The sequence below is a fragment of the Protopterus annectens genome, chromosome 8.part0 (assembly GCF_019279795.1).
Source record: "Protopterus annectens isolate FY-2018-M chromosome 8.part0, PAN1.0, whole genome shotgun sequence".
In the NCBI taxonomy this organism is placed as follows: domain Eukaryota; kingdom Metazoa; phylum Chordata; order Ceratodontiformes; family Protopteridae; genus Protopterus; species Protopterus annectens.
This window is the reverse complement of record NC_056741.1, coordinates 1,673,845,413-1,673,870,002: the sequence shown is the minus strand read 5'-3', so window position 1 is coordinate 1,673,870,002 and position 24,590 is coordinate 1,673,845,413. Positions and strand designations below refer to the sequence as shown.

Sequence of the window (24,590 nt, the reverse complement as noted above, 5' to 3'; positions counted from 1 at the left end):
TGCCCAAAAACCAACCCCAGATGAGTCAGTGTTCCTGGAGGCATTTGGCAGACCACCCACCTCTTTGGCGCAGGAGTTCCATGAGGTCTCCAAAACAGACATCCTCAGGGGGTTGATCTGGGAGAACCTTCACCTTCCTCCAAGTCAGGGTCATCCGTAAGGGACTCTGGAGAGGAGTCCAGGTGCCTCCTTTTGCACGTTTGCTTGCAAGGCACCTCCTCAGGGGAGACTCTCGGGGAGGACTTGCAAACTTCCTGCTGTTCCCGAGAGGGAACCTCCTGAGGCATAGCAAGCACAGGGCATCCTGAGATGACAGAAGAGTCGGAGCCGTATCCAGAACTGAGGGAGTCTGGGCGGAATCAGAGGACGAAATGATCATGGGTTTCGACCCACTCGAGAACCCTCTCCACCACATCAAATTCTGAAGGGGAGCGGACATCCTGGGAAACAAGTAAGGGAGCCACTCTCCTCGGATTAGGCAGGGCAGTCGAGGCAGAGATGCCAAGGGGAAGACTGCGGTCTGACAAACTCAGCAGACAAAACCCCCTTGGCTCCGATGTTGAGTCTACGGCTCAGACAGCTTGGATCCAACACACTAAAGGCAATGGCCGGCATCAATGTACAAAGAAATTGGCGCCGACCTCCCCGACCCAGAGACTTCTTGGATCAAAAAAGAGGGTCGGATTGGAGAAGGAGTCATGGGGGAGAAAAAAGGTTGTGAGCTACCCGCTCCGGAGGGAAAGGGGGCTGGCAAGACTCCCAACTGGATCTGGGTGCGGATGAATTTCCGCATCATTCTGTCCATCTCTGCCTCGCTCAAACTACGAGTAGAGCACGATGAAGAAGCCACCGACCCTGGCCTGCAGTGCCGGTGAGGAGAGACTTTGGAAGGTGGTCTGGACACCTCCAGCTCCAGGGAAAACCTGGGTGAGCACAGTTGGGGGTACCAGGCCAAGAAGTCATAGTTTTGGGTGGAGGACATGATGGAACTGAACAGTCCTGGGATTGCTTCCTGGGTCTGTCCTGTTTAGTTTTGTCCTTACCTTTGTCCGCATCCGCAGGCCTCAAGGTGGGTGCTAGAGTCCCAAAGGCTTGGGAAGTGGAAGTAGAAGTGGCCACTGCTGTGGCCATGCTAGATGCAAAGGGGACAGCCATCCCAGAGGAGGGAAGAAAGCCTTTCAAGATCAGTTTAGCCCTTCTATTCTTAAGGGCCCTAGGTTTAACACCTACACAGATGTAGCAGTCTGAGGCGATGGGCCATGCCTAAACACACTATGCACAGATGTGTGGCCATCATCTGGGGAAAGCTTATGGCCACACACTGTGCATTTCCAAAAGATAGGCTTCTGGGGGTCAGCCATGCCAGGAAGTAAAGGCCCACAAACAAACAAGGAGTAGTGGAAACTACTACAGTAAAACTTTTTTTTTGAACCGACAAGACACAAGGTAGGGGAGGTGGAAAAACGAGAGTAGGGAAAACCTACACTAACTCCTAACTAGCAAACTAACACTTACCCAAAGATAAGTCTAAAGCTCAGAGACCACAATGCGAACTCGAAAGCGGCAAATGAGATCTGGGGAAGGAAGGAGATGTGGGGCATTATGGGTAAGGGGAGGAGCTTGGAGCTCAGATCAGATGCTAGTAATGCGGCTGTCTCAGATCTGATTTGGATCCAAATACCCAAAGACCAAATGAAGTAAACTACTTCAGATCAAAATTAATATCTCCTTTATGAATGCAGCAGTTACAAGACAATGTCCAGACTTTGCCCATTACAACAGTGGCCTTACAGGCAATGCTAATAACTGGGGAAGCTCTGGAGGGTCTTTGAAAGTCTTGCTTACAAAAGTGTGACATCCAAAAGTATCTGGCTACAATCCTTTCTTGATGAAAGTTTTCCAGTAAAGGAGCACATCCATTCTCGTAAGTTGAATTATAACCAATTTTCCTTTACAGTCATGACAACCTTGCTCCAAGTCCGTGGATGTTCAACAAAAGGAGCTGGACCTACTGCTTCGGCTACTAAGGTATAGTTTTTAATGCACCTGATTCCCTTAACCTTTTACATATCATAGGTGCAGGCATCCACTGTCTCGCTAACTTGTAATTTAAAAGTGAAACACACACATACAAAACAGTATTTTAGCTCAAGAGGAAAAGGATGCAGATCCTTTAAAAATAAAAGGCTGCACAGATCATAAAATCTGTTGTTGGAAAATAGCCCATTTATAGTCAGTCTAAACTACATCTACTTCTGTACTCAAACAGAAGCAAATGCTTGTATCCTTGATCTGATGGAGAATATTGCCTTAACTACTTTAAAGTGCAGATTTTGGAAACTGAACTCAAAACAAGGACTTCATTCTTTATAACTTAAGACCCTCAAGTAAAAAAGGAAAACATACACAGTACAATGCCGTATTTAAAGCGTGTGTACCTTTTTTGGGTTTGGATGGCTGCAGAGAGGTAGATTAGCGATCATTTCTTGGTAGGAGAACTCATCTCTTTCTGTGCACTGAATCACACCGTCAAGCACCAGTACATTTCCATAGGTCTTGCTGCAAAACACAAGATAGAAATGATAAAACCGTGACCTTCAAAAAAGAAAAAGCAAAGCAAAAAAGTGTAGCATCCCCATGGCAGCTATGCATACTGTTTACTCCAGTCACTGTGCTAGAAATGCATTCCAATATAGTCTTTCTGTATACATGCTAGGAGAACAATGTTAAAAAATGTATACATGCTAGGAGAACAATGTTAAGAAAGTACTTTTTTTTCTTAGTAAGAACCTTGGATATCTAAATGAAGGAAGGGGAACAGCATTTCAGATTTGTACAAACATCCATACAGGGTGAAATGAAAAATACACAGTTGCATCAGATTAAGGTTTTCTATAGAACTCCATGTGAAAAGAGCTACAGATTATGCAGTCAGGTAGTACAAAGAAAAAATTTGCTCAATACAAGTCTGAATCTGAAATGTTTAGGAATACTGGGAAAAATACTACTTCACTTAAAATGACAGCGACGGCACACTTTAGAACAATATCTTTGAAAATACAGGGATACAAGCTACTCAGTGCATTTAAAACATGTACATACATGAATATTTCATTATTTTCAAAACCAAGGGCATTATTTCCCTTAACTGGTACCACAAACCGAACCGGTTATTATGCAAAAAGTACATTCTGTAAGCCTCTTTACACAATGCAAGTCACCAAGACAACTGAACTGGTGAACTTCCAAGCTGCAAACAGGTGGGTGCAGGTGCATACATGGGTGTATCCTGTGGCAGAATAGTTTTAACAGGATACCAGATGCTCTGCTTTGTGCCTAAACCAAGTGATGCAACAGGTTCTAGCTTACCTGAGACTCTGAAATGGACCAAATATATTAGTAAATTAATCCCAAACAAACTCCTGCTAATCCCAAGGCCACAACGTTAAACATATTTTCACTAGCATGAAATTGAATAATACCAGGCAAGCAACACAACACCTTTACAAAGGAGCACAAAGTTAGTAGCTCCCTTTTCAGGCACATAATAGTGCTTGCATCCCAATTAAGCAGGGCTAAATACAACAACCCTGGTGCAGATCTGTCTCTACCTCTCTAAGCATAAGGACAAGCCTTACAGGCAAGTCAGGAGTACTACTTTGTTTGACATGTAGTGGCAACATATTCCAGACTAGGAATGCATTAAGAACCTAATTCTCCGTCTAGTCTTGTTTATTTGTTGGTGTAGATTTAGATTTAGGTCCCTAGTACAGGTGTTTCGGCCACTGGTTTTGCACGAGACTGTTAATTAGCACACAGTCTTTTCATGACTGAAAAAGCAAGACTCTGGTCACCTGGGAGCAGCATGCAGGCTACTAGTATGAGAGTTGTGCTAATCTGTTGGTTTAATGGAAAGACAAAGGCTTTGCTTTCCTTGGTTATGGTATCTGGGCCTTTTTAGATAAGCAATATTCTTCAATTTATACACTCAAGAGGGCACTGTACACACTGATGGGTCTGATAAAAGGTACGAGTTCAGTGGTAGTAGGACTTATTTAAATCTTGAAGACATTCCCTTTGAAATAAATTGGACCACATACTTACCAGGTCTCACGACACCATGTCTTGAAGAAACATGCCATTTAAAATATATTCACTTTTTTGGCATTTAACCTGAGACCATTTTCAGTACACCAGCCTCGTGTACATTTCAGTCCTTGCCGGAGCTGTTTAGTATCAGTGGATAAGAATGCCCAGCTTGCAGTCATCAGCAAGATGGTCAATCACACTTCTGAATTCCAGAAAACACCAGACATGCATGTATAAACAGACAGGCCATACGGTTATATCTGAAGCTAATAAGGGTCTATATTACAACATCGAAGTTATGCAGCATCGAATACAATATGGTCAACACCATATTGTCGAAGTTCCGTAACTTTGAAAACGAAAAAAAAAATCAAAACTTTATATTTTTACCCTAACAGGTTTAAGCAGGGGGGCAAGCCCCCCACACCCACCGCTACTTAAATATACCAACTCCGAGACAGCACTACATTGCAGTAAATGGAAATCTCCCCTTACGGAGACTTCCGTTTACATGCTAGAGATTGAGTGTTCGATATTCTCGTGCCGACAATGTCAGATTAGACATTGTTGGCTTTCGAGAATACAATACAGACCCAGTAACAAGACTACACACTGTAAATGAAAGCACCGAAAATAGGAACATTATAGAGCTACTACATTCTCTAAAAAAAACATACTCTATGCTGGTGGTTTTTTTCTGCTTTTCTGCTTGGGAGGACATCACTGTACAGGAATGTTGTAATATCAGTTTATAGCACACAACAAAATTATGGACCTTAATAATTAAAAATCACAACAGTTGCATTCTTGAAGTGCCGTAAAGAAATAGGAGTCTTACACCCCTTGCCTCTCCAGTACAGTCCTGGCTAAAATGCTTTCAGTGCAGAGTCTGCATGCCCTCCTCATGTCCATGTGGCTTTTCACCAGGTATTCCCTGGTTTACTTCCTTATCCAAAAGACATGCCTCAGATGAGCTGGTGACACTCCATACTGAGTGTAAGTGTTACATGCGAATGCATCCTGCAATAGGACAAGTCGGTACCCTCTTCAGGTTCAAGTCTCACAGCCTTCCATCGACCAAATACCAGAGCAGGCAAACTCCCCCACCACCGTAAACTAAATTAAGTGGGCTTGTTGGAGACTAAACTGAAATAGCAAATGTAGTCTTGGGCCTTTAGTTGCCAGAGATAATTCAGCCTTCAAAAATAAATGTTAATGCTACTTTTACAATTTTACTTAGAAAAATTCTCAAAATGGTCTAGAAAAATAGGCATGCTGCAGACCTCAAGCCAGAGCAGCTAAAGTTATATTTGCTACAGTATTTAAAGTTGTAATAAAAATCTCAGGCCTTGACTGATCAATGGCTACACCAGAGCAAAAAAAAATTCCCTTAAAACCAGTCTCATGAATAAAAACTAACAAAAATGCTCAGATCCTTCTCCAAATTACTCTGGTCTGAAAATGAAAAATGGCACCCAACAAATTCAGGTCTACAACACTATTGAATCAAAAACTGAATCAAAAACATTAAAAATCAGAGAAACGTAATATGCATGTTGAAGTCAGCAACCTCCATGAGACACTATCTGTCAAAAGGTCATAACCAGAATACACTTTCATTTCACTGGGTCTTTAGCGCACTAAAGACTGAATGTGTTGCCTCTTGCTCACTGATTGAACACATGCTTCATTTATTCTAGGTATTCTGAAGGGGCCAGAATGGGGTCTCCACGATGTTCTAGTTTCAGCGAGAGCAGACACCAAAAAACTACAACTGAACATTGTAGGAGGTAGTAAACTGGAAGCTATAAGAATCCAGCTGTGAAACCTAACCAGACAGCCAAATCTATTCACCAGCAAATGTTTGAAATTTGGTATAAGGCAGCAGAGACTGTAAAACAGCTTGTACAGACCAACCAACACTTAATCAAAACAAAGGCCAAGGCAAGAAAGGAAAATTGAAGACACTACTACTGTGTTTTGGAAGTTGAGGAAAGGATAGACTTGAAGGAATATGGTTAAGCCATGATGGCAGAGTACAGAGTTTACAAAAGATTCCTTGGGTATAGCACTAGTGAAAAATTTTAACACTGCCCGACTCAGAAGTCAAATATGGGAAACAAGACCAATAACAATGGATACAATTTCTGATAAATTATGAAGCAAACAACGGGTACCACGAAAGTTGTACCAACCAAGTGGGAAGCTATTAGTGACTGGGAGACCTGAATTTGTGGAACAAGACTATTCAGAGGCAACACTGTGAACACTTCTACAAATCACAAGGAGTGGATCAAAGTAAACAGAAATATGAAGTCAGTCAGTCATTCCTTGTCTGAAGGTGCTCTACAACAGTAAAGTGTTGATTTTTGAGAGCGAGAACTATCTTGGAGATAGTGGAACAATGGACAGAAAGATATGAAGCAACTGAGATTTCAGTCTGCGCATGTGCTCCCTGGGGCATGATGGCTGGATAGACTGGAAAGTTCTAAGTGAGAATACACTTGAAAGGGGTTACGTTTATTAAATGCAACTTACTGAAAGGTTTACTTGACAAATGAGAAGTTATGTACCTACCATAACGTTCCATGTTAGTTGTCTTCTCTCGCCTTCTTTCTTGCTTGATGGGTTCGGAGCCGATCCTCGGCTCCGACTCGACACTTTGCTAAGCTCGAGTCTCACTTTTACCAGCTCGAGGCAGCCCCATATCCCATGATGCAAGGCGGTAAGTACCCAGATCTCGTTTGTTGTCTATAGGCAATAACACCTAGCATAAAAAACTTCCCAAAAGGAAGAAAGAAGGAGAGAAAAAGCCTGAAGGATGGTTTTGGAGGACCAGTACTGTATGGTCTTAAGAAGCATTCTTCCATGTAGAGAGAAAAGGTCTGTCCAGGCCAGCGGGAAGGAGGGAGGGTCACAAGAAAGAAGGCGGGAGAAGACAACTAACACGGAACGTTATGGTAGGTACATAACTTCTCAATGTTAAGTTGTCAATCTCGCCTTCATTCTTGCTTGATGGGACCGCGTCCCTAGCACCTCTATCCTGGGTGGCTCAATGGAGCAGACTCTTGAGAACTGTAGAGCCAAAACTGGCTCTGTCCCTGGAGGCCAAATCCAATTTGTAATGAGAAACAAAGGTATGAGGAGTGGCCCAAGTGGCTGCTGCACAAATAGTGTCTAATGGAAGTCTAGCTTGAAAAGCTGTGGAAGTGGCTAAGCTTCTGGTTGAATGCGCTTTAGGTTTCGAGCACAGCTGTTTTCCGCCGAGCTGATAAATTTCAGAGATGACAGAAGAAAGCCATCTAGATAAGGTCACTTTTGAGACAGGAAGGCCTTTTTGGTTATTAGCATAAGAAACAAAGAGCTGATCGGATTTCCTGAATTGTTTTGTTCTGTCCAAATAATATCTGAGTTGGCGGTGAACATCAAGATAATGTAACTTTTGTTCCAATCTGTTTGAGTAGTTTGGGAAAAATACAGGAAGATCAATAGCCTGATTCAAATTACTCTGAGGCGACCTTAGGCAAAAAGGTCGGATTAGTTCTCAATGATACTCTGTCTTTGTGGAAGACTAAATAGGGGGGGCGAACAGAGAGAGCATGAAGTTCAGATACCCTCCTAGCCGATGTAATAGCAACCAGGAATAAAGTTTTCCATGAAAGAAATTTCAGGGAACATGAAACGGCTGGCTCGAAGGGAGGAAGAATCAAGGATGTCAGCACTAAATTTAGGTCCCATTGAGGAGGACGACTCCTGATTGGAGGTTTCAGGAGAAAAATTCCTTTTAAGAAGGCTCTACAAAGCCTGTGGGACAATGTTGTGATCTGCGAACCCGACATGAAAGTTCGAGATAGCAGCCAACTGAACTTTGACCGTGGAAGAAGAGGAGCCCGCGTGAAAGATTTCCGCCAAGAAATCCAAAACTGCTTGTACTGGAGCAGTAAAGGGATCAATATTTTTAGCTTTTGCCCAACAAGAAAAGCGTTTCCATTTGCTAGTATAAATCCTCCTAGTAGAGGATTTTAGGGAAGCTACTATGATGTCTCTAACAGGATTAGAGATCATAGGAAGCCTGGCTAAGGAAGGAAGTGGAGCAACCATGCTGTGAGGTTGAGAGAAGGGATAGACCGGTGCAGCTGACCCGATTGGTGAATCAGAAGGTCTGGCACTGGGTCCAGATGCCACGGCTGCACCAAAAGGTGACTATGGAGGAATGGAAACCAAATCTGTCGAGGCCAATAGGGAGCAATGAGAATCATTTTGGCTCTCAAAACGGTGGCTTTCTGGAGTACTTGTGGAATCAGCGGAAAAGGAGGAAAGGCATAAAGAAGTACCTGGGGCCAATCCTGGGTTAGAGCGTCTCTGGGGGGATGGCCTGGCAGTGGGAAGAGTGGGAAGAGAGAGAAGAAGTCTGGGCATTTGCTGTTTTGGGGAGTAGCAAAAAGATCGCAACATGGGCGGCCCCATTCTAGAAAAATCTCCTCCACTATAGATTGTTTGAGAGACCACTCGTGAGGCATGAGAATAGCTCTGCTCAATCTGCCCGCTAAAATGTTGGTTTTCCCAGGGATATGCGTTGCTACCAGAAACCGATGAGAGGAGATCGCCCATTGCCAAAGTCTGAGAGCTTCTCGACACAAGGGGTAGGACTTGGTTCCGTGTTGATATACCATACTACAAACATGTCTGTGTGAACTGCAATTGTTCCCAAGGGAAGAAAGTCATTGAGGGCTTGCAACGTTAAAAGCACTGCTCTCATCTCTAGGACATTTATGTGCAGGTGGTATTCGAACGGTTGCCACGTCCCATGAACCATCCTGCCCTGATAATGACCCCCCCACCCGATCAGGGAGGCGTCCGTAGTGACAGTGGCTACCGGGGCTGGGGGTACAAAGGGTCTGCCTTGGTGAATCTGGGGAGAAGTAATCCACCATGAAAGATGATTCCTGCAAATTTGTGTCACCAGTATTTGGTGACGTATCGGAAGTTGTTGGTAAGACCACTGAGTGAACAACATCCACTGAAGCAGGCGCATATAGAAGCGGGCCAGGGGAAGAAGGGTAATGGCCGCAGCCATGAGGCCCAACACCTTTAGAACCATTCTGGCTTGTACTTTCTTGCTGGCTAGGATGATCCTCACGTGACTTTGTATATCTGAGATTCTTTGGTCTGTGAGGGTTTCTGACATCCGAACAGTGTTTAAGTTTGCGCCTATGAAAGTAATAGACTGGCAGGGCAATAAGGAGGATTTTTTGTAGTTGATCGAAATTCCCAATTGAGTGCAAAGATTTATTGTGTAATCCCTGGCTTGAAGAAGTTGATGCCTGGTGGTGGCTGAAAGGAGCCAGTCGTCGAGATACGGAAACACCTGGAATCCTTGACGTCTCAGGTGAGCCGTGACCACTGCCATACATTTGGTGAACACTCTGGAGGCTGTAGTGAGACCAAAGGGCAGGGCTCTGAATTGGAAATGACTGGACCCCAGCCGAAAGCAGAGAAACCTTCTGGAGCGTCTGAATTTTTATGTGATAGTACGCATCCTGAAGATCTATTGAGCACATCCAGTTGTCCTTCTCTAGGAAGGGCAGAATTGACTGAAGTGTGACCATTCGAAATCTTGTCTTTCTCACAGACTTGTTGAGTCTGCTGAGATCCAATATTGGTCTCCAGTCTCCGTCTTTTGGGGACCAAAAGAATCTTGAGTAGATTCCGGGCTCTGAATGGTCTGTTGTAACTGGCTGAATGGCTCTTTTTTGTAGAAGTTTTAATACTTCTAACTCTGCAATTTCCCTTATACCGGGTGGTACATCTGGAAGGGAATTTGAGTGAGAGAAAGGACTTTCCTCTAAAGGAATTTTGTAACCCTCGGATATGATCGACTGTACCCATCTGTCTTGAGTGAGGGAATGCCAGGCTTCTGGGTACAGCGATAGTCTTCCCCCGACTGTCTCCAAGGATGGACAGTCGGGCAACATCTCAGGGATGCTGAAAGGGCTTGTCAGAGAGAGGCTCTCTGCTTCCCTGGGTTTTGTGGACCCCCTCTGCCTCTAGAGCGGCGTCTGTTATTGTTACCCCCTCTGCCTCTAGGGGTAAACTGACCACGTGTATCCGGCGTAACTCCTTGGGATTTGCGGAACCACATCTTGCCACCCTTCTGTCCTTTAGGGTAAGGTCTAGAAGGAGTGGAAAAACGGACCCCTACGGCAGAAAGAGTCTTGCCGTCCTGCTCACACCTGGTCAATGTATCCTTCACTTGAGGGCCAAACAAAGCTGACCCATCAAAGGGAGATTTTGTGAAGGACGCCTTAAAGGGATCTGCAAAATTACAGAGCCGCATCCAGGCTTGGCGTCTACCTGTACCTGCGTCCCTACTCGCTCCATCTGCTGCATATGATATCAGTCGCATGGAGGAGTTAGCAATAGAATTAAGGATTCCTAGCTGCAAAGCAATTTTTTCTTGAGCCCCTGCAGCTGTGGGATCCTGTACTACTTCACCTAGCTCCTTAAGGATGTCCCTTTGGAGTCTGGTGAAGTGACATAAGTAGTTCAGCGAACGCATAGCAAAGGTCGCTGAAGAGAACATCCGCTTACCATACCTATCCATGGTCCTAGAGTCATTATTAGGAGGATGGACAGGTACGGAAGGATCTGCAAGTTCCTTCTTAGTGGCAGCCGCCACCACCATGGCATCAGCAGGGACACCTTTCGTAAGGAATTGCTTATCCGAAGGGGCAGTAATAAATTTTGACGGCCTCCTAGGAACTGGCTCTACAGAGTCAGGAGCAGCCCAAGCCTTTCGAGCAATAACCTCCATGAGGGGGTCGAAAGGCGGAGACACCCAGGAGGAGGTGGAGGGCCGAGATCCAAACGCCTCTAGGTATACCAACTCATCCTCAGAGGGATTATTGGAGGGCCAGTTTCCCCTCTGTTTTAGGAGTTCTAGGATGTCTGAAAAGGAGACATCCTCAGAGGGGGATCTTGGGGATCCCTCCGACTCATCTAAGTCGGTATCTGAAGTGATAGACTCAGGGGAGTCTATGCGTTTCCTCTTACAAATCCTCTTGCGCGGAGGATCCCCTGACTGATCAGGAGAATCCTCGGAAGAGGGGGTTCTTCCCAGTGGGGAAACCCGAGGCGGAGTATCTCTGGGTCCGGGAGCAAGAGAGATGGCAGAGATATCGACAGGCACCGTAGAGGGAGGAGCTAAGGGAACAGACTGCTGGCTGAGTCCAGTGGCCAGCACACTCTTCATCACCTCGAAAGCCCTCCTCCCAGGGAGGTCAGAGAGAACCCGTTCCGAAGAAACCGGAACTCCAGGGCCCACCGAAAGGGAAGGCTCCGAGGCAGATGTCGGAGCCGAGCTCACCAAGGCCGAGGCTCCAAGGGAAAGAGCGGGTTCGGACAAGGGTCCGATGCCACTCACCCCCTCGGAGGAGACCAGGGAAGCCCGACCACCGAATCCCTCTAAGGAAGGTCTCGAAGAGGAGATAAGAGTAGATACTGAGGGAGCAGAAGGGGGGGGTATCCGCCCCTCAGCCATAGCAGAAACTATTCCCGAAGACTCCAGCTCCAAACTCTGAGGTAGAGTCGAAGGAGAAACTACAAGAGGGTGTGGACTAATAGTCGTCTGTTGAGACGGACTATGTAGCATCTGGGCCAGTGCCTGTGATTTCAATAATCTACTGACCACCCTCTCTAAATCATGGTCAGAAAGCCTGGATGACCTAGATGATCGGCTCCAATGGCTCCGTTCCGAGAGGAGAGGTGAGGCCGGAGCCGAGAGCATCGGTTCCAAGGAAGGGGACCTGGACCTCTTCCTCGAAGGAACCATCGGAGCCGACGAAACCATAGATGCAGTCGGAGCAGAGGACTTTTCGGCACCGACAGAAGGTCTCGATGCATCGGCTCTGGCCGGAGCTGATACAGACATAAATGTAAGGGTGTTGGAGCCGGTCGGCGCCGACACCGAAGCCTGAGCCACACGGTGGTCGGAGCCAGTCGGAGCAGACACCGATGTGACTGAACCAGTATCGGCACCGATAGCCATCGGTGCCGAAGGTTTGTGCAAACCAGGATCGGCTCCAGCCGGAGCCGATCTCGACTCAGAAAGAGTCGGAACCGAGGCCGCAGGCTTAGACACAGAAGCCTGGGCCTTGGAAGACTTAGAAGTCTTGCTCGGAGCCGACTTAGCCGGAGAGCCCTCCGGTTTAAGAAGACCCCTTAAAATCAATTTATTTCTCCTCTCCTGCAGGACTCTCTGGCTAAAGGAATGACGAATGACAAATCGCACAGGAGTCCTGCAGGTGGAGAGGTCCCAGGCAGTATAAGCAAGAAGTGTGACCGTCTGTCAGAGACATCTTCTGACAGCACGAGTCACACTTCTTAAAGCCGGAGACCCTTTCTTTGGACATAGTTGCAGAAAACACACACAACACAGTCCCAAAGAACAAATTATCCCAAAAAAAAAAAAAAATAAATAGAGAACTAACCTCACACACACACACACACACACACACACACACACACACACACACACACACACACACACACACCCTGACAAGGGGGGTGGGGGGTGGGAGGGGAGAAGGCCTGACTAAAAAAATTAAGGAGTGAGGGAAATTTTAGTCAGAAAAGGGCTCAATATAAACTAAAAACGTTAAATATAAAGATTAAAGTGAAAAAGGGGCTAAGACAGTTTTATATAAAACACTTACCAGGAGCTGGCAAAAGGAGGACCTCATCAGCGAAGCGGCAAACTAGATCTGGATACTTACCGCCTTGCATCATGGGATATGGGGCTGCCTCGAGCTGGTAAAAGTGACTCTCGAGCTTAGCAAAGTGCCGAGTCGGGGCCGAGGATCGGCTCCGAACCCATCAAGCAAGAATGAAGGCGAGATTGACAACTTAACATCAGATGTTGTTTACCAGTTATTACCAGACTCTGCAAGTATGTTACCAAATTTGTTTATTAGAATACTGGAGCTTTTCCCCCATGTTAAATCCAACGCAACATGATTTCAAAATTTTACCAAAATAATTTTTTTGCAAAAAAAAAAAAAAAATGGAAGCTGTGGAAACCATACATGCAGACGTGTTCTAGAGTTAAGAATAAGGTTTAAGAAAAGGCAGGAATTTAAAAATGTGTTAATGATGGATGAATACATGTGATGTATGAAGTTTCAGTAAAAAAATAAAATAACTCCAGCCAAGCTGGAACTTCCAATGAGTGACCTTTCAAACCTCTTGAATCTAAGGCATGTGGGATATATGCAAATGGCCCTTATGAACACCAGGTGTTTCAGCTAACTGGCGATTCTGAATGCCCATGACTTGTTTCGTTGTTTTAATTGACAATTTCAGGCCAATAAAGCCAAACCACACTAGATGTTGATATGCATATTTCGGCCTTATGACCTCATCAGCACAGCACAAGCAGAGTGTTCGACTAAGCATAAGAAACACAGGGCTGTTATACCCAGCTGATGTCCATTATCATTAGGGTGATTGGTTTACTTTTATAGAACTATAAGCTTGACTATGTCACAAGTAATAAGAGAGGGATTTTCCCTTGCATAGGTTTTTCTTATCGCAAAGAAAGACAAATATTGTAGGTAGATGCTTGCATTTGACAGGTTTTGAATGGAGTAAAATCAAATATTTTCAGAAATCCAAACTATCCAGAAAGATTGGGGGAGTGTCAGAGATAGGACTGTACATGTATTAAACTACCTGCATTTCTTGGGATAGGCTCTCTTTTTACTGAACATTAACATACTGAAATACGTGGTGGTTTAAATCCTATGCAGATATTAGACTGCATTTATCGCCTGATGAAAAGACTACACACACACAAGCTACAACTAGCATATGGTGAAGTATTAACCATTCTACTGAACAGCGACTCGGATAAAGACTACATACATCAGTACTACAAATTTGAGTTACACGCACAATATACATAGTGAATAAGTAAACTACTGTATCTCACTGGTGAAAGTAGTTCAACACAAGGGCGGGATTCCCTAGCTTCCTTAATCCTTTTTATTAGTTACATATATAGGTTGACAAAACATTATAAAACTTGTTACTAGTGAAATTAAGACTATGAGCTGTTAATGAATTGCTTCCCATAGTCCAGGGTTTGAATCCCTCAACTTCCATTCGCCCACCGTGTGATTTTAAGCAAGTTACTTAACCAGACAGTGCTCTGGGACAAATGGGAAGCTCTGCTAAACTTCAGTCTTCTTCTGGAACACATGCCTCGTAGCTACCCATGCAGCACAAATGTTCAGTTCTGTATAAAGAACATTAGAATTCAAGCTTTTTACACTTTGCACAGTGCATTGCCTCCAGTGCAATAACTATGCAGGATGAATGCCATATGTAAATACAACGAAGCAAGCAAATGGAGAATGGTTATTTATTATAGGGCATCTATGATATAAAAGGTTTGTCATAAAAGTTCTACGCAGAAAATAGCATTCCACATGCATTCCATTTTGTAATAAGGGTATGTCACTGGAACCTTTGTCCTGCTGGGCACATCTCTGTTGTGGAGATTATGCACAGTAATTTGCACAGATGTGTCAAATATGCTTTATCCACTGAGATGGGCAGTAATGTTTGAGAAATACAAAACAGGTTTTCCATATCTTCTATTGTTTATTCTGATGGGTGGCAGAGATGATGCCTTGGTTGAAGCAGGGGAATGACTCAGACTGGAAAAAACGTGAAACAGAAAACATCTGACGGCAAAATAATTGCTTACTGAGAAAGATATTTAGTTTAAAATATTACAAGTGGGCTTTACTGACTGAAAAGCATAACTACGTCCCTTCACACCAAGAATAAGAATCTTTCGGAATCCAGGCAGACTTGCAAAGGAGCAACTCATTTACACAGACAGCGAGTCTTTTGGAAGCAGACCCTATACAAACATAAAACGACATGATGGAACTGAGTACACTATAAACGCATTTATTAAAATAAACAGATGTCTGGTCATTTTTATGTTTATTTATTGTGGTTTTATGATATATAGTGTGCCCTAGATTGCTTTTAGTGTTTTTTTTGTAAATCCATATCACACACATCACCACAAGTTTATGAAGATACAAGCTAGCTAGTTCGTTCAAAGGAAGATGGACAAAGGGTTAGGAGATAATTCAGTTTTCCAAAAGAGGCAGGAAAGTTAAAAAATAAATATATTATATATATATATATATATATATATATATATATATATATATATATATATATATATACACATATATATATATATATATATATATATATATATATATATATATATATATATACATATATATATATATATACACATACACACACACACACATATATATATATATATACACACATTATATACATATATATATATATATATATATATATATATATATATATATATATATATACATATATATATATATATATATATATATATATATATATATATATATATATATATATATATATATATATATATATATATATATATATATATATATATATACACACACACACACACACACACACACACACACACATATACAAGCGACAGACCGAGGAATTCTTACAGGGGGTACCCCATTTCTACAATATATGAAAAATATTGAGCACTGTAAACAGTCGCTTGTTTTAGATCCTCGTTACTAACTGAACTAGATCTCATCGGCATCTGTGCTTCACAGACAAGGCTGCGCTAGGAAACCAGTCTCTCCACAATCAAGTGCCGATTAGGTGTGTGTGTGTGTGGGGGGGGGGGGGGTCATTAGCTCTGATGACTCAGTATCAGCAGTGTGTTAAACTGTATGTCCCAGTGTAGACGTTGAGCACAAAACCTACTAAGACAGCAAGTACATGCAGAAACTGCATCCTACATATCACAAAACGCAAGCTAATTTATAATGTTTGCTGTCAAGATTAAACTTTACCCCATATAAAATGCCTTGACCTCTCTGCTAAAGTCAGTGTACCCCCCCCCCCACACTATACACTTATACAAAGCTAGGTCAACTCCTGTACATTTTATCACAAGTGGGCTCCCAACTTCTTCACAGGTCTAATCCCAAACACCAGTTATCACTTACAGTTTAAAAGACCAATTTAAAATCTAGAGCTCACCATCACTCTAAGTAATATGCTTGCATATCTCAATTAAATATGATGGTAAACACCAAAACAATATCAAGCATCAACATTAAGCAAATACAGTTAACAGCAGGAGAATTAGTTAGTTGGCAGAGAAATATTATGAGCTTCTACATGTAGTACAGGGTTAGAGTTCCCCTCAGCCCTCATTTGCCTACTGTGCAACACCAAGCCAGTTACTTGACCAGACACTACTATGGATACTTGGGGAATTGGGGGGATCCTCAGTGGTCTTTTGGATTGCAAGCCAACAGCCAATGAAAAATCTGTAAAAAACTGTGAATCTCTGCTGTGAAAATGTCCAAAGTTCTGAGCAAGTCTATGAAATGTTTTTTGCCAGAACACACCAAAAGGACAAGCAATGGCTACTCCAAGTTATGCAATACTGCATAGTTCTATATTTGCAAAAAAATTAATACTCCATAACATGAATGCAAACATAGCAGAAATACTTCATAACACCCTAATAAGTGGCATTCCTAGATTATTTTTATGGTATGGAAAAATATATGAACATACATGTTACAAACAAACCTATAACAATGTTGAAGTAAACTTTTGTAACAAATGTAGATATGAAAAATCCATGCGCTGCAGCAAAACAGAAACAATCTAGCAGACTATGTACAGAGTCCTAGCAGACCTTGTAAAAACATGAAACTCAAGGCTAAAAAGATAAGATGCCAACAAGTAAAACATTAGTAACATTTAATTAACTAGCTCAAAAGGGAATTTGCGTATTGCATTATTCATGCAAAAAAAATCAACAGCTAACCTTAGCTGTATAAAGAGCTTGCTTACCAAACCAATCCAATTTAAAAATTGAAAAAAGAAATTCATCTCTCCACAGAATATCAATGACCATAACAAAAGTAAAGTACACAGACAGATAAAATGGCATTTTGTTAACATGACATGTGACCCAGCACAAACTATCGATAGAGACAGTACTGTAAAAATGATAGCTGCAAAAATATGTGAAGACAGACCATATGATGGTTAGCTACAGGTCACCATCTATACCCCAGAGTCTCAAACATACTAGAGGTGTGCTCACCATTGAAACACATCCTATTCATAGTTGACTACCCCTCTATAGACTGGTAAACTTACACTGCCTCAAACAAAACACACAGGCACCACACCTTAGATCCAGTCGTTTTGATCCTCTGGAGTGTGCACCAATTATTTCCAAAAATAGAAAGCATTGCACCCAAAACCCCCTACCCATGTCATGTCCTCACTACTGAGGTCGGATCACAAAACTAATGTAAAGCTCATCCCAGCTAAACCAGTAACAAGAAATCTTCCAAGGCAAGCTACATCCTATTAAGTGACAGTCTGTCAAAATATATGACTCCTCCTAAGGCAGAGACCACACCTATGAGGAAATATTCACAAGAGTCTCTAAACAAACATGTAAATGGCTGCAAAAGGGGCCATACATACCAGGAGTAAACCCAAAACTAAAACAAACCACACTGATGGAATCCTAACCTAAATGGAGTATATAATAAAAAAAACTCATTGACAAAAACAGAAAGATCAACTCCCTTAAAGACTAGTGCTCTCTTATACAACTAAAACAAGAAAGTCCAACAAGGCCAACTACAAGATCATGACAGCCTTGCAAGCCAAGAACAATCACGGGGCCTTCTTCAGCTATGTCTAGAACGTTAGAGGAACAAGCAACACTTTGGTGTAGGTGGTACTGTACACAGCCAGTTCAGCAATCAGGGTGACATAGCAAATGTAATGTATGATAAATTCAGCTTAATCTTTACCTCAAACTCCCCTCAGATTCACGAGGTGAAATCACCTCCAACATACACCCCCAAACTATTAACAGGGGACCAGGTGATGGCAACACTTGCTAAAGTCAAAAAAGTGCCTCCATGGGTCCCATCATCCCAGTTGCTTCCTCAAACATCCTAAAACATGACCTATCAAGACCAATTAAGGCACTCTATTCACTTAGAAAGTAGCCTGTTGCAAGGCTGTAGTTGGAAAACCACAACAGTCATTCCCTTCACAAGGGCGGACCATCAATTGCAGATCTTTACCTAGCCAAGGCATTCAATACAATTCCCCACTTAGGCACTGTTGACAAGCTCTCAGATGTAGGCAGAAATCCTACATAACCTGTTGGATTATCAGTTGGCTCAAAGGCAGGACCCAAGAAGCCAGGATCAGGGAGACCAAATCCACCAAGAGGCTGGTAACCTGTGCAGTACCCCAGGGGCCTGTACTAGGCCCACCCCTGCTTGGCATCTACATCTCAAAAGCCAATGCAAACATTCAAGGCCTCTGGCTCACCAAGTTCACAGAGGACTGTAAACCGGAACTATTATAGATCTCCGCCAAGACACCAACATCTTGCAAGAGGGTTTAACACAAAATGTTGCCAAGCCATGGCTTAAAACTCAGTGCCAAAAATTCATTACAATTCTCTTTGGGAAACTTGTCAACCCAAGTTAATTCCTCCATTGATAAAACAGCCCTAGTAGTAAAGGATCTGGGAACATATCTAGGCAGTAATCTGGCCTTTGACCAACATGCAGCTAAGATAGTATGAAAATCATTCTAGGTCACCCAACTTCTAGGGAAATGCAAGGGATCCAGGTCCAAAGAAGTTAGATAACCACTCTACTTGGCTCTTATAACCAGATATTTGCAAAAACTGGAACAACCACAAAGGTTTCTCACAAGAAGAATTCAGGGCATGAACAGCATATAGGCTATTGGTGTAGGACCGTGTATTTCTCTGTATTCAGTTTCCAATAGGGTGCGAAGAAAGAGGATCATTGCCTGGCTTACAGGTCTTCCTCAGACCCAGCCTTTATGATGTTACACGTGTCCAAACAAACAGCACCATAAACACTAGATCAAGGGATATGAACTTCATTTGACAAAATGGAATATGCAGGAGACAGATCTGCGTCACTAAGGTTCCCTGTACTATGGAATAGGCTCCCCATCCAAGTAAAATAAGAGTTCATCCCAGACTCTCTTTAAATACAACCTTTACAAATCGGAAGCCACATCACAAAATGTAACCCCAGTCTGACCATGTCCATTAAAGACGGAGGCAGTCAAAAAATTATCCCAACACCCCCTACAAATCCTTAGTTACCTCCCCACTTACAAGCCCCCGTATCTACACCCATGATAATCTTGACCCCAATGTTTTGGGGTGCACAGCTAGGCTTTTAACAGCCCTACTGGTCATTAGCCTATAACAACCTATAAATATAACTTTGTAAACACTAAAGCCAAATGTTGCAGACACCACCACTCACTGTAATTCTGAATCATTTATAACACAATGTGAAAGAATGAGAAACTCTGGCAATGTGTGTACAGGTCAAGGTTGCAAGCTGTAGTTCCTGTGAAGAGGGTTCAATTCCCTCAGACCTCATTTGCCTACTGTGGGACTTAAGTCACTAAACTAGTCTTACTCCAGGACCGCCCCTGAAAAGGGTGTGCATCTACAGTGGGCCTACCTGCTTAACAAATAGGATTATTAATTAGAAACAATTCACCCTCTGCTAGCAATTATGGATAGGTCATTCTCAGTAGGCATAGAACACCTCAAAGTAGCAGGGCTCATATGGAAACTGGGAGATGCAGCTTGCACAAGGGAGCAAACAATGGGATGTACTACAAGGGAATAGGATAAAATGCCAAACTCATGTCCAACAAGGGACCAGTGGACAGGGTCAACTGCAAAGCCATGTTACGTGCATTAATCCTACCTCTTCAGCCATCAATCTAGCCCAATCAGTGATGTAAGTGGTAATACTACGTTACACATCCCACAGATACCATCAGTTGTGACAGCACGCGCATTGCAGAGCATTAGATGTGTACAATGGACTTTTTTCACCTGCACTCACTAGGTATTTCTGCACATCCTCCAGTACTGGCACAACCATACAAAGATTCATATGTAGTTCCTGACTGTGCTTGGTAAAAAAGTGTGTTATACTGGTACACTGTATTATCAAGCAGTGGGTAAAAAATGCATGCATTCCATCCATACCTGGGGCAGATACATTTACACTGCAGCATTAGTAAGACATAGTCAAAGATCAGCAGTGCTGTTACTCTATAGGCACAAGCAAGGGAGATTCATAAGCATTAGCTCCACTGCCCATGTCAAGGAATCTGTTGTATAAGGGGTATCAGAGATGCTTACATTGCAGTCTCACAGCAGGTGGGAAGGATGAAGCATGGCTGAGCAGCAGTGCTTTTATGTATTGAACATGTGTTGTGCCAGGAACTGCTCTACGCAACAAGTGTGCACAGCATTAATAGCAAACTATGTGCTGTTTCTCTGAAATGACATCACTCAGTCAAGCATAAAACTACTTGGTTTGGATTTTTCCACCTTCCTTATCCTAATGGTCTGCACTCTGATCAGGCAGCCTCTACGGAGTCTGAATGGAGAGATGACAAAATCAACATGCAGAAGAGAGTAGTACTGCTGGACCTGAATCCGTCTTGGCGAGTACCTTCACGAAGTGGACCCTACAAAAACTCACCAAGATGGCACTGATGTATACACTTTTTATATAGCATACATACCATGGGCAGATGTAGGTTAAAAAAATAAAATAAAAAAAATAAGAGACAGCTGAGAGTACAAGTCCCAAGATAAAAATGCCAAATCCTGACAGGAACACTGATGCCTGGACTGGAAAAAAATTACCGCGTAAAATCCTCAACACAAACATGCCTACAATGGGATCAGGCCAGGCTCAGGGGAAGGATATCCCCCCATTGTAGGAGGGAGTAGTAGTCCACAAAAACAAAAACTGACAGGCCAAAAAAAAAGCTATAAAAATGGTAAGAGTGGACTGCTCAGAACAATTAAAAAATTATATATTGTTCTATTATGTGAGAAACCCAGAATTTCCGGAGAAGACATATGAAAAGAACGAGATAAAGTAGAGTAAAGAAAAATACTTGCATAAGAAAAACTGTCAAAAGCTTCAAATACAAATTTGTGCTCATTAATACGACAGATTCATGAAGAACATTATACAGACCAAGAAACCTTGGGCGTTTGGAAAAACGAGCTGCTGAGGAAGTGCAAAAATATAAAGAACAAAACCTAGAGATTTTTGAAAAGTATGAAACTAAACAAAAAGGAAGCGAAATACAGCTATATTACGTATTGTGAAATTATCCATAACATCACAAAGGGGGAAGGCAGAACAAACGATTAGTAAAGTAGAAGTTAAAAAAAAATACAAGCTGAAGTTATGGAACACCTGAGAAGTGGCAGATTTAATGTAGAAAGTCGAACACAGGTTATGTCACAGCATGATGGATCAACTGAGTCCAGGAGAAACAGGAGCAGCACGAGACATACGGACATGGGAAACAGAGATTTAATGTGGTGCAGTAGTTATGGAAAGGAGAAAGGAAAACTAATCAATACAAAAAAAAACAGAAAAGATATCTGAAGAGAAATACAGGCAAAGGCATCTGGATATGGAAGATTTTACAATACAAAAAATAAGGAAACAAAGAGGGACAAACAGGAGATTAGTAATGAAATTAAAAAAAACAGAAACTGAGGTTATGGATTACCTTCGTAGTGAAGGACTTGGAACAGAGTTGGAGTTTCTACACTATCATTTAAAATGGCTGCATTCAGGTCCTAGTGCCATCAAAAAACAGACTCCATGATGTTAACACTTGTACTTTTGCCTATACATCTGTCAGGTTCCTCTTAAATTCAGGATTTGGGCAAGACCAGCATCCATGGCACCAGATGGCATCCCGGGCTGTGTACTACATGAACTACAAAATGAACTGGCACCTCACCTCAGGCTTTGTGCCCACTGAGTGACGCACAGCTACAGTTATCCCACTCCACAAGGGGAGGATCCACCTTGGATCCTGGGAACTACCACCCCATCAGTCTGACGAGCCTGATCTACAAGGCCATGGAACTTGTAAAACAAAGACATTGGCAACCTTCAAATACTGAAACCCCACCCAGTTTGGGTTTGTGAACGGTCGAGCTCGTCTCCTGAACCTGACTGACTTCTTCGAATCAGTCTCCAGAACCGTAGACGAGGGTAAGACAGTCCACACAGCCTATCTGGACCTCGGCAAGGCCTTTGACACTATCCCCCACTCTGGAATCAGATAAACTTACTAAGCTGGGCATTAATCCCCATGTCACTCGATGAGCTGCCAACTGCCTTACTGACAGAACCCACACTGTAAGAGTAGCAGACTCCAAATCCAGCTCCAGACAAGTGGAATATCTCAGAGTTCAGTCCTGGGACCGCTCTTGTTTGGCATCTACTTCTATGAAGTACAGGCCAACACTAAGGGACTTTGGCTAACAATGTCTGCAGATGACTGCAAACTGGGAGCCATTATTGAATCCCCAAATGATGTCGATACTCTATAAAAAGGGCCTTACAGAAACAGATGCTTGCTGCCAGAGCCATGGGCTCAAGCTCAATGCCAAGAAATGTATAGTTACCCCCTTTGGGAAAAAACATGTACCTGTGAATTAACACATAGGTGGCAGTACACTAAATACCAAAAGTGTGATAAGAGACTTTGGGACACAGATGGACACTGGTCTCACCTTCGATAACCACATCGCCACAGTCAGGAAATCCTATGTGGCACACCTAATCACCAAGGGCTTTTCATCCAGAAAAAAGGAAGTCATTGTCCCACTGTACTCATCCCTCATTAGACCCATTATAGAGTATAATGCCCCATTTGGTATGTACCTCACAAGACATCTGCAACAGCTGGAAAGGCCACAGAAATACCTCACTAAAAGAATCACAGGCCTAAAGCAGATGCCCTATGCTGAATGCCTTAAAAAACTCCAGCTACACTGTATCGCATATAGTCTACTCAGAGGCGATCTTTGCTTAACATACAAGGCCATGTCAAACGCAAAGCTGTTTGACATGCTACACAAAGAAATTCCAATCCCTCAGAGCCACACACTCCAGGGATCTAAACCTTGTCATCACAATAAACATGCTGGAGGGATAGGTTCCTGACCCAGAGACTGCCCATACATGTCAAGCAGATCGCCTCTTTGGCCCTCTTCAAAAAAGAAGCTCAACGACTGATGAGAGAAAGGAAATTCACCCCAGGGATCATGTCAGTCACCCTGCTAGACAGGGGTCCAGGGAAGTAAATAGTGTGGGAAAAAATAGCCAATGAATTGTTATGGCTAGGCTTGTATAGGCCCTATGGCCGATAGCTTCATACCAACCTATGAACCAAACCACTCAGAAAATCTTACCCCAAAGATTTTTTATAAACTTGGGCACTATATCCCCATTCAGGTTTGCCACAGCTAGCTGGCAAAGGGAAGTCTGCAGGAGTCATGTAGGTCAGGAAAGCACTACAGGCACATGATGTTAGTGGCTTCCATGTGTGGCTGAAGTTCTATTCCCCCCCCCCCCACACACACACACACACACACACACACACTTAGGTGCAGTTTAGCTGCATCCCAATTCACCTCCTGAAGTTGGCAACAACCAAAATCTGCCCACATCAGTACAGAATATACTCGTACTTCTCTGAAGTCAAGCCTAATGTGGAAGGCATAGTCTTCCAAGATGGTGGCACACTGGAGTAACAGCTTAACTAGTCTCCCAGTGTGAAAACAGAAACTGAGAAGGTAAGTAGCATTTATGGGTAAATTTCAGTAACTGGATAGTAAAATGTATTGCCTGGATGCCAGGAAAAAAAGAAAGAGAATCTGGAAAATAAATCAGCTACAAGATTAGGAAGAAATACTGACAGGGAAAAGTTCTGCAGCTGTTCAGCAATCTCCAGACATGACTTCCAGTAACCTACAGAAAGTACAGTTGTGTATAGACCATAAATGTAGATGTTAGAGTGTATTCACTGTTGCAGTCATTACTCATGGGTTATCCTGCTGGCAGGCTACCTGCAGTCAGCCTGAATTCCAAAGTCTAGGTCCGGCGTCAGTTACCGTCGCCTCTTCCCTGACGTCAGTGCGCCAGGGGTATAAAAGATGCAACGGACGCCATTTTCTTCAGTTTTTCTTGCCCCAGATGTCAGCTGCCTCCAAAATAGTAGGCTAAAAAATTATGCCAATAAGTATGCATGCAGTAAAATAAACATTTCCTTCATCTACAAGCAAATACACCACATAGGTTGTATAAGATGGAGAAGTATAGGCAAGTCCCAGCAAAGAAAAGGGGGATGGTGGGTGGGTAACCTGGACTGCAACAGTGAATACACTCGAACATCTACATTTATGGTAGGTACACAACTGTACTAAGTTTATCATGTTTCACTGT

At 43.0% G+C, this 24,590-nt stretch overlaps 1 protein-coding gene across 1 annotated transcript in view; it reads right to left on the bottom strand.

The window, feature by feature from the left end:
• The window catches only part of LOC122809595 (spermidine synthase), a gene marked incomplete in the record, with an annotated part of 493,078 nt that overhangs the window by 364,666 nt on the left and 103,822 nt on the right, over positions 1–24,590 (bottom strand). The window contains 1 exon segment of the mRNA XM_044081203.1: positions 2,439–2,559. Coding sequence (XP_043937138.1) covers positions 2,439–2,559 — 121 coding nt within the window.